The 10,642-nt window shown below is 47.3% G+C and overlaps 1 protein-coding gene across 1 annotated transcript; it reads left to right on the forward strand.

Annotated features, from left to right (window-relative positions):
• Positions 1–735: 735 nt before the first annotated feature.
• On the forward strand, positions 736–3,886 carry LOC103675441 (lysozyme C, milk isozyme-like). The gene is made up of 4 exons (XM_008704517.1): positions 736–1,419; positions 2,470–2,631; positions 3,225–3,303; positions 3,653–3,886. Exons 1-4 carry the CDS (start codon positions 1,281–1,283, stop codon positions 3,717–3,719), a joined length of 447 nt encoding a protein of 148 aa, XP_008702739.1. The 5' UTR covers positions 736–1,280; the 3' UTR covers positions 3,720–3,886.
• Positions 3,887–10,642: the final 6,756 nt, after the last annotated feature.

The following is a 10,642-nucleotide window of genomic DNA, read 5'->3' on the forward strand; positions in this document are numbered from 1 at the left end:
ATTCCATGGAAACATTCAGTCCACTGACAGCCACTTCTACTGTATCTCTATGTAATAATCTCCTTCTATCTTCCCTTCCTTCCCTACCCAGATAAGACTCCATAGTCCAAAATCTACTTTTGCCAAAATCTTCCATTATCTTGCCTTATTATCTTTCTGTCCACTTGTCTGGGAAAAAAAAAACAAAAATAAAAACCTAACCCAAATGCATATTCTCATAGGTGCCCTTAGACTAAAGATCAGCCTCCTTAACACGACTTGGCTCCTGAATGCCTCCGAACATAGATATGGAATTAATCTAATCAGTGGAAGCCTGAGTAGATGGATAGCCAGACCAATTAGCTACCCTGAATGGATATTATAAATAAGTTATGCCTCGTATCCGTTCCTTTATGTCTCCAACTCAACATCATATAATGCCCTTTAACAGCAAAAGCTTGCCAGTTACTCTAAGACCTACAGAATCCGCCTCCTAGCACTACCACTATTATTACTCTTGTGTGTCTTCTTAGAAAGAATTGATCTAGTGACAACCCTTCCTTCACAATGCCTATCCACCGAACTGAAATCAAGACCTTGTGCTCTAATAATTATCAGCTTTTTCTAACCATATACATCCCCTATTAGTTCTGTTTCTCGGGAGAACCCTGACTAATACAAGATGCTTGATGATAACTGATCACACAGATATTAGAGAGAATTCAATATAGTTGGGGTTTTATATCTGATGACTTCTTGCAGACACAGAGATATTATGAACTTAGGCTCTAGTGGTCTCCTGTTCAACCAATAGTTTACTGATTGCAGATGCCAGAAGATCCTCAATTTCTCCAAACTCAGTGATGCTCATCATGGGTCCCCCACTAGACTGAGTGGTGAAATACCTTTAGCCAAGCACAGATAATGAGCCAAATCAGCAAAGCACCCAGGAACAATCCCCTCTGGAGACATTCCAACAAAAGCACGAGGCTTGAAAATCATACTTCTTTCTCCTACCAACTCCCTTCTCACCCCCATTTCCCTCCTCCATGCATTTACCCAAATCCAGGACCCACCCCCCACCAAAATGAGACTTTATTCCTGGTATTATTCTTGGTTACAGCCCCTTTCCTGAAGTTCACGCTGGCTGGACCAGTTTGGGGAACTAGTCTTGGACAGCCATGTCCTTCCTGGTATAAATGCCAGCATTATTGCTCAATCAGAGATACCTTTGAGCCCAGAGGGTATAAGAGATCACAGTGTCCTGGACATAGCAGACTCAGGTCCCACCAGCTACAGAAATGAGGTCTATTCTGATCATCACCCTCCTCAGCTGCTTCTGGGCAGTATATGAGGCCAAAGTCTTCTCCAAGTGTGAGCTGGCCCGCAAGCTGAAGACCATGGGAATGGATGGCTACCATGGCCAAAGCCTGGCAAGCTGTGAGTGTGAATGTTCTTTCTGTCTCTGCCCAAAGAGACCTTCTTCCCCTGCCAAGCAATCTCTCCCTTTTCACTTCCTGATTTACTTATTTGTCAGGGCTCTCTTCCACTCCCTGACTGCTCTTCTTGTCTCTGCCTCCACTGCCTTACACTCCTATCAGGACCTCCTTTTATCTCTTTCCACCAGGGATTGTTTTATCTATAACAAATTTTCTTCTGCTGTTCCCCCAAATCACCTTCCCACTCAGTGGCCTGGAATACTTCCTCGGAAGCACCCAGAGACTCACCCAACCTTGCTCCATCTTGCTCCCATCACCTTTGCTTTCATCTGCATCCTTTCTAGTCCCGTCTCTGCAGCACAGTTGCTTCTGCCTCCCACCCTCTCCCCTGCCCTTCTGTCCACCAAAAAATAACCTGCATCTGCGGCATTTGCCTAAAGCTTGTTCTACCCATGTCACAAGAGAGTTGGATGGGGACTGTGAGAACAGAAGGGGAGGCAGTGAGTGACAAGGTGCAAGAAGGACCGAGAATCTCTGTCACCCATCTCATTAGTGAGAACACATGAAGCTATTTCAATTTCCCTTGAATATCTTCATTTTTCTTCATGCTAAATATACTTTCTTGTCACCCCCCAAAGATGGCTTTCTGGGGCTTCCTTTCTAGGATTCTCTTCCATTACTTCTCCACCTCTTCTCTTCCATGTACTTTGGGATGGAAGGCAACGTGAATATACAAGGCAAGAGTTGGCTAATTTGGCTGGGACATGAGGCTGGAAAGGTAGCCTGGGAGACAGACGGTGATTGATGGATTATCGGTCGTGCCAAATGCATTTTTTAACAAATTGTGATTACATACTTACCATTGGGCTGATTATGGCTTGGGACTAGGAATACACAATGGATTATAAATATAAATCTAACACTGAGGATCTCATAATCTTTTCATTTTGGTCTCAAGGGACTTTCTGGCGGGGCTAGTATAGCACAAGCTGTGTCTCATCGTAAAACAATCCCCCTTTTCTACCCACACCTTTTGCTCTCTCTGATGCAGGGGTCTGCATGGCTGAGCATGAGAGTCGCTTCAACACCCGGGCCTTTAATGGGAAAAATGACAATGGCAGTAGTGACTATGGGATCTTCCAGCTGAACAACAAGTGGTGGTGCAAAAACGGCTACCGTTCCTCGGCAAATGGCTGCGGCACAACGTGCAGCAGTAAGGACCCCATCCCCGTCTGAGCGCTGGGGAAAGTGGGGCATGTAAAATAGGGAGGAAATGGCATGCCCTCCTCCCTAACACCTGACCCCCGGCCTGCACTGCAGAAGCCCAGCCCAGGGAATAAAGCGGCCCCAGACAGTCCTCACATCTAAAGTAGGATTCCACAGCACTCCCCCTGCCAAACAGGAGGAAGCAAGGGACACTGACCCCTGACTAAGCCTCACCTTCATGGGTCCCCATCCCTCAAGCCATGTTATCCCGTTCCTGGTCCACACACGGCTGCATCCCCAGTCCACGTGCCCCCACGCAGCACTCTGGACACAGAAGCCGTCTCCTGGGGGAAACAAAAAAAGGCTCTCCCTGGTCCATCGGGTCCTAGACACCCTCCGGAGGGGACAATGCTCAGAGGCAGATGCAAAGCAAGGCCAGAAAACCCAGGCAAACGGAAGGCAAACCCACAAAAGGGCTCCAGAGATAGAGGGTTTCTCACTCAGGCTCAGTTTCCCCCGGAAATTCCCCTCTAAAAAGTATTGATTAAAGAAACAGGAAAAGGGCTTTGTCCCTCCCCACTCAGCCCCTTTTCCTTTCAGAGTTTCTGGATGACGACATCGATGATGACATCATCTGTGCCAAGAGGGTTGTGAGAGACCCTCAAGGGATGTCTGCCTGGTAAGCAGAGCCTGAAGGGCAGAGACCAGCCACCTGGCAAGGCATGGGCCCAGACAGTATTTGGGATGCTGGTAGAATCAGCAGCATCCCGGCTGTGGGATTCTCCCTGGGCGTTGTAGGGAGCTGAGACTCTTCTCCCGACATGAAACGAGGCAGAGTAAGACTGTGACGCGGCCACCCAAGGCATCCCCGCAGCACCGACTCACGCGTTCTCAGATGGGCAAACCCTCCCTGAGACTCTCCCACAGCGCTGACTCCAGCCTGCAGACCCTCCATTCCCTCTCAGCTGAGCCCCTATAGACTCCTGCCCCTGCCTCTGATTCATGCTGTGTTTCTTCTCTATTCTTAGGAGAGCCTGGGTAAACAACTGCCAGGGCAGGGATTTGTCCAAATACCTGGCCGGCTGTAAGCTGTGAGACGGTCACTGAATATGGCTCCTGGAGAAGGGGGCCCAGAAGGCAGAGTAATTCTTCAAGGTTCTTGGAAACTCGGAATGTCCCCTGCTCTCTGCCTCCAAAATAAAAGTTACTCAAGTTCAGCTGTCTCAAGTGTGTCCAAGGGCTGGGTTGTGACGAGACTTGCTACCCACCATGGACTGCTGGAGGTCCTGTTCTCTCCACACCCACCGCGGAAGTTCCCCCATCTCCTCTGGAAAGATGGTTAAGGAAATTAAGGAAAATCCTTTACTGAGAACTGCTTGAGGCTAAATTCGACAGTTGAATACAACACTCCAGATGTGAGCTCTCAGGAAATTCATTTAGTAGAGGTGGCTAGTATTATTCTTCATCACCAGGAAGGAAAGTTTCAGATGAAAGAGAAGAAAATTGTGGAGAGATTTGGTTCAGACGTAGAGGAGGACTGGCAGACTGTCAGGATGACTGTGTTGGCTGGGGTAAATGACTAAGCTGCTGTAACGGAGTCCCCGAAATATGCTCTCACCAAGCAGTCCACGGTGGGTAGACAGGCTCCTTTGTCCACACAGACATTCAGAAATTCAGATGCTTTCCATCTTGCATCTCCACCATCCACTAAAGCGGTGCTACTGAGTGTGGTCCATAGATGGGCAGCACCATACATCTGGATACCTGTCAGAAATGCAAATTCTCGGGCCCTCTGCAGACCTACTGAATCCTTGTTTTAATCTCCATTTCAATGAGCTCTCCCCGTGACTCTTATGCATTAAAAAAGAAATTGAGAAGCACTGTCCTAGGGTATTGTCCTACATGGGTAACGCTAGATTGGAGGCACTCCTTGCTCTAAATTGCAGTAATGGAGGGGCACCTGAGTGGCTCAGTGGGTTAAGCATCTGCCTTTGGCTCAGGATCCTGGGATCAAGCCCCGTATCAGGGTCCCTGCTGAGCAGGGAGCCTGCTTTTCCCTCTGCCCGCCCCCCACCCCCGCTCGTGCTTTCTCTCTCTCAAATAAATAAATAAAATCCTTTAAAAATAATTAATTAACTGCAGGAAGGGAAGTAAGTTTGGAGAAACACACATGTAATGTTTTAAGGTCCAGGCCTGGAAGAGGCACATGTCACTTCCATTTATACTCCAGAGACAGAATTTAATCACAACCCATTCCCAGCTGCAAACGGGTCTGGGAGACATGGTACCAGCTGGGCACCCCAAGTCCTGGTAACAATGCTAGTATTACAGGAAAAGGGCCAAATGGGTTTACATGGACAACTAGTAGTTTCTGCCGCAGTAATTAATAAATCATTTAATAGAGTAAATCATAATCACATTCCTATAGTGTAAATGTTTCCTGATAACAGTATTTTTGTGCCCCACCATCCCTTTAAATTTATTCTGTGGGGTAAGTTCTTCTCCTGCCTCTGGATTAAAAACTCAGGCAAGTACCATGACTTTTCTGGTCACCGTGAGGTAAGGAGAACACACCAACTCTGTCCAAGGAATTCTCCCCTCCTCTCTCCAGCTCTTTTCTTAGCATCTCCAACATCTTTTATAGACTGACCCCGGAAGATCAACTAAAGATGCAAAACATATTCCCCAGATCTCCTTTTTAAATATTTGTGGTCTTACATTCTGTTTTGAAATGTGATCTCTACCATCTTGAAGCCTCAGATGAACCTAAAACAAAAGTTTCCTTTAACCTCCTGATACAACGACGTCCGAGGGTGGACAGAGTACTCTCGGAGACCAGATCTGCTCTGAGCACACTCTGTGTGTTCTAGAAAGACGCGGATGGCCACGATACTGCCTTGCTCCTCCGGCGGCTGCCAGCTTCCAGGCAGCCAGCTTTCCGACTGGGGCCCACCCCTCCTGCTGCTGCTGCTCCAGCAGCTGGCCGGACCCCTCTCCTTGTCTGGCTGCCGTCACCATGGCTTAGCCCCAGCTGAAGGCTCCCAGGTGGGAGAAGCAAGCAGTGAAGGGACCGGCGGGTAAGGTGACATGGACATAGAGAGAGGCCAGCTGGCATTCTGGCACCGGCATCACAGAGCTCCTTATCAGGGCTAATTCTCCCCCAGGCTTTCTGGAGGAAGTTCTCTGCACTTTCACATTCCAGGGGGCAGCAAAGTGGGCTCCCACCACCATCCAGGGACCCTGTCCCTTCCCGTGTTCGAGTGAGCTATTATCCCCTACTCCTCGTCCCCTCCCTCCATCATGTGATCTTCCGGAGCACGACAACGGACACAGTCCCCCACACATGGACGTTGAACTTGGACATGTGGTTTGCTCTGCCAACGGAGTGGTAGCAGATGTGACACAAACAGAGATGAAAAATGTGGTTGCATGGTTTTGTTTGGCCTCCTGTGCTCCCATGATCGCCAGGCAAGAGCACACCCCAGATACTCACCATCCCCAACCGCCACCCCCAACCTGGGCCTCAGAATGAAACATGTGGAACAGGCTTGAACCCAGTCCGAATCCTGGCTCCTGAGGTAGAGTCTTTTCCCCCTCCACCTGACCAAAAACCCACCAGACCCAGGAGCAGGAAAAAAATACTGTTATAAGCCTGTGAGCTTTGGGGTGGTTTATGACACAAGAAAAAAAAAAAAAAACTGGGGTGCCTGGATGGCTCCGTCCTTTAAGCATCTGCCTTCAGCTTGGGTCATGATCTCGGGGATCCCTGCATTGGGCTCCCTGCTCAGCAGGGAGCCTGCTTCTCCTTCTCCCTCTGTGATCTCTCTCACTCTCACTCTTTCTCTCAAATAATAAAGTCTTTTTAAAAAAAGGAAGAAGGAAGAAAAGAGAAAGAAGAAAGAAAGAAAGAAGAAAGAAAGAAAGAAAGAAAGAAAGAAAGAAAGAAAGAAAGAAAGAAAGAAGAAAGAAGAAAGAAACAGAGAGAAAGAAAAAAAGAAACAGAAAAAGAAAAGAAAAAGAGAGACTAATACTCTTCCCCACCCTGTGTCTTCTCAGAGCCCTCACCCTTACCGGACCACCGCAAATCCTACCCCGGCTTGGACACCTCACTGTGAGGATGCAGATTCTGTACCTCCCTTGATGGATTTGCATTACATTTAGTTTAAATATGTTTACTGAGCCTTTGCTTTGTGGTTAATTGCCCTGAAAAGGGATTTATATGAGGGCCTTGCCCTTTATCATATTACAAACCCAGAGGGGCTCCTGGGTGGCACAGCGATTAAGCGTCTGCCTTTGGCTCAGGGCGTGATCCTGGCGTTATGGGATCGAGCCCCACATCAGGCTCCTCCGCTGGGAGCCTGCTTCTTCCTCTCCCACTCCCCCTGCTTGTGTTCCCTCTCTCGCTGGCTGTCTCTATCTCTGTCGAATAAATAAATAAAATCTTTAAAAAAAAAAAATATTACAAACCCAGAGACTCTGAAGTCCCCAGAACAATCCAACCAGTAACTAATATAAATGGGCCCTTTAAAAAAAAAAAAGATTTTATTCATTTATTTGACAGAGAGAGAGGCAGCAAGAGAGGGAACACAAGCAGGGGGAGTGGGAGAGGGAGAAGCAGGCTTCCCGCTGAGCAGGGAGCTCGAGGCAGGGCTCGATCCCAGGACCCTGGGATCATGACCTGAGCCAAAGGCAGACGCTTCACAACTGAGCCACCCACCCGCCCCTAAATGTGCCCTTAGTCAAAATCTAATACAGCTCCTTTCCTCTCCCTACATAAACCAGTGAAGGGAATGTATACATAGTTTTTGTAAATTTTGGTTAGGAATTTATGAAACGAAAGATTTGAGGGGGGCACTTCTTTAGACAGAGCTTTGGGTGCTCTCTCAAATAAATAAATAAAATCTTAAAAAAAAAAAAGAAAAAGGAAAAACAAAACCAGAAGACTCCCACTATCAGATACCAAGAACTATTACAAAAGTATAATAATTATGACAGCTTGGTATTGGGGCAAAGATAGGCAGATAGGCTGGTGGAACAGAAGGGTGGCTCTCACAGACCTGGCCAGTGGGTAAGACAAAGACAGGACTGGATTGCAGTGGAGAAACGCTTACAGCTCCCCCAGACGGTGCTCAAGCAACCAGCTGTCCGTACGGCCGGTCTTGTTATCTGTTACTCATCCCAGAGCTCTTTGTAGGATTAGAAGAACGGGGACAGATACACATGCATGATTCTAACCAGCTGTGAACTTTTCCACTCATTTAATAAATAAACATTTAACAGAATAGGTAATAGTAGACATCATCCCAAAATCCAGGTATAAACTGGACTTTGAAGTAGTTTGCGTCAGAACGGCAGAATCAAACAAAACATCTGCCCTAGAAACTCGTCCTTTTTTTTTTTTTTTCCTTCGTTACATCAAAAGAAGCTGCATTAGAAGGAAAGGCAAGCAATCCTTTCACCCCGCAGCAGAGGAGACCCCAGGGTGGAGAACAGCCGCCAACGGAGTCAGCAGAGTTCTTCTCTGGATGGGAAAAACTCCTGCCGCACAGTTAATAGACCTGTGTTCTATCATTTTATTCGAAACCAATTAGCTTCCTTTTCTCTAGAAAAAGGAGATTGCGTTTGTTGTTTGAATTTTTAGAAATCCTTGTTTGTGCAATACTGACCTTTAGCTCAAAGGGAGGGAAAGAGAAGTTTAGACATCGGGGTTACAAACCCCTCTCTGACAAGCATGGCCAAGACCAGGGGAACTCTGAACAGACGCTTCACCACAGAAGATATACAGATGGCAAATAAGCATCTGATGAAAAGATGACCAACTGCATTAAGCACTAGGGTAAAGCCGATTAAAATGACAGTAAGATACAGCCACACCCCCGCTAGAATGGCTAAAATTTAAAAGACTGACCATACGAAGTGTTGACAGTGTTGACAAGGACGTGGAAAAATGAACTCTCATACTTTGCTAGTGAGAATGTAAAGTGGTAAAACCATTTTGGCAAACAATGTTTTAGTTTGATGCAGCCATTTGACTTGTGTTCACCCAAGAATAAAGGAAATAGATGTGCGCATACAAATGCATGTACACAAGTGCTCAGAAAAGCTTGATTTGTAGGAGCAAAATCTGGAAATAAGCCAAATGTCCATCAACATGTAAGCAGATAAATTGCAATATATCCATGTAAGGGGCTGCTACTCGGCAATCACAAGGAACTGTGGAAATCCACAATATAATTGAAGCTCAAAATAATTCTGCTAAAAGGAAGAAGCCAGACCAAAAAAAGAGTATATAATTCCATTTATATAAAACTCTAGAAAATGCAAAAACCAATGTATAGTGACAGAAAGCAGACCAGTGGTTGCTTGGGAACAGGGATAGAAGGAATGGGAGGGAGACACGATGCAAAGCCACAGACAAGTTTTCAGAGGAATGGATATGTTTGCTATCTTTATTGTGATGGTTTTATACATATGTAAAGTCTAGCAAACTGTGTACTTTGAATATGCACAGTTTCTTCCATATTAATTATGCCTAATAAAGCTGTTTAGGGGCACCTGGGTGGTTCAGTCAGTTAAGCGTCTGCCTTCGGCTCAGGTCACGATCTCGGGGGTCCTGGGATCAAGCCCTGCATCGGGCTCCCTGCTCAGCAGGGAGTCTGCTTCTCCCTCTGCCCCTCTCCCTGCTCATGCTCTCTCTTGCTCTCTCTCTCAAATAAATATATAAAATCTTTTAAAAAGAATTAAAAAAAGCTGTTAAAAAAATAAAACTGGAAAGGGTCAACCACAAGCAAGACAATAAGATATAAATGTCAAAACTTTACCTAAAAGGAAAGAGGTTGAACTAAAACTTCAGAGTTAACATCCTACACAACTGGGATAATTCCTTACAAGAACACGGACTTGTGCAGAGCACCATGCGGAGTCTATCTGGATTCTTACACCAGCTCTGACACTAATTACTTGGTGTTACGGGTTGACTTGTGGCCCCCAAGAAAGGCACGTAAAAGTCCTAACTGCCAGCACCTTGGAACGTGAACTTCCTTGGAAATAGAGTCATTGCAGAGGTAATTAGTTAAGATTCAGTCATACTAGATTAGGGCAGGCCCCTAAGCCAATGTAACTGGTGCCCTTATAAGACGATGCCAGGTGAAGACAGAGAAATACAGGGGAAATGACGTGTGATGAAAACAGAGATTGGAGTTATGAAGCTGCGAGCCAAAGAATGCCAAAAATCACTGGCAAACCACCGGATGCTAGGAAGAGGCAAGGAAAGAGTTTTCCGACAGCTTTCAGCGGGAGCATGGTCCTGCCAACGCCTTGATTTCGGACCTCCGGCTTCCAGAATGATGAGAGAACAAACTTCTGCCCCTGCGTGAGTGCGGGAGGTGACAGAGCCTCTTGCTTTAAGAATGCCCTTCTGCCTGCGTCTGACCCTCTGTCACGGCTATTTAGGACGTCTCTCTGCTGTTCCCCTGCTTACTCTGTCCTCACCCCTGAATGACAGCACGTTTCTGCTCCCGTTCGGCTCTTTCTCAGCATTCCCCGGGATCGGCTACACGCTCGAGATCGCAGAGCTGCTGCTGCGAGCACGGCCGCACCGGCCTACGCTGCCTCGGCGCTTCCCCGTGCCGGGCACGGTTACCGTCATCTTCCGCTCACAGAAAGCGAAGCCAAGGCCTAAGAGATTAGCTCACCCAAAGAATTTCGTATATAATGTCGTATAACCCCCCTTTGTAAAAGGCGAGGAAACCGAGACTCAGAAGGATCACTGACCTCCCCAGCAACGCCAGGTGTGCCCGGCGCTAAGGCGCTGAGGTCACACGGCCTACAACCTGGGTGCCAGCCGGCTCCCCAGCTTGCGCGACGCTTGTGAAGGAGAGAGGGAAGGACAGGAGCTTGGGTGGAAGCTTCCAAAAGCGGTTCGACACGTTTGGCAAGGTCCGTGGGGAGTCCGTGAGGCAGTCATGCAGCAGGGGAGCCTGAGTGTCCCAGGACAGTGGCTCTGCGAGCGGCGGGAA

The sequence above is a fragment of the Ursus maritimus genome, unplaced genomic scaffold (assembly GCF_017311325.1).
Source record: "Ursus maritimus isolate PB19 unplaced genomic scaffold, ASM1731132v1 scaffold_26, whole genome shotgun sequence".
Taxonomy (NCBI): domain Eukaryota; kingdom Metazoa; phylum Chordata; class Mammalia; order Carnivora; family Ursidae; genus Ursus; species Ursus maritimus.

Excerpts from the sequence above, each read along its gene's own strand:
- LOC103675441 (XM_008704517.1), top strand. The coding sequence starts at position 1,281 with ATGAGGTCTATTCTGATCATCACCCTCCTCAGCTGCTTCTGGGCAGTA. Across the intron at positions 1,420-2,469 it reads TGGCCAAAGCCTGGCAAGCT|GGGTCTGCATGGCTGAGCAT; the intron begins GTGAGTGTGAAT and ends TCTCTGATGCAG. Across the intron at positions 3,304-3,652 it reads CCTCAAGGGATGTCTGCCTG|GAGAGCCTGGGTAAACAACT; the intron begins GTAAGCAGAGCC and ends CTCTATTCTTAG.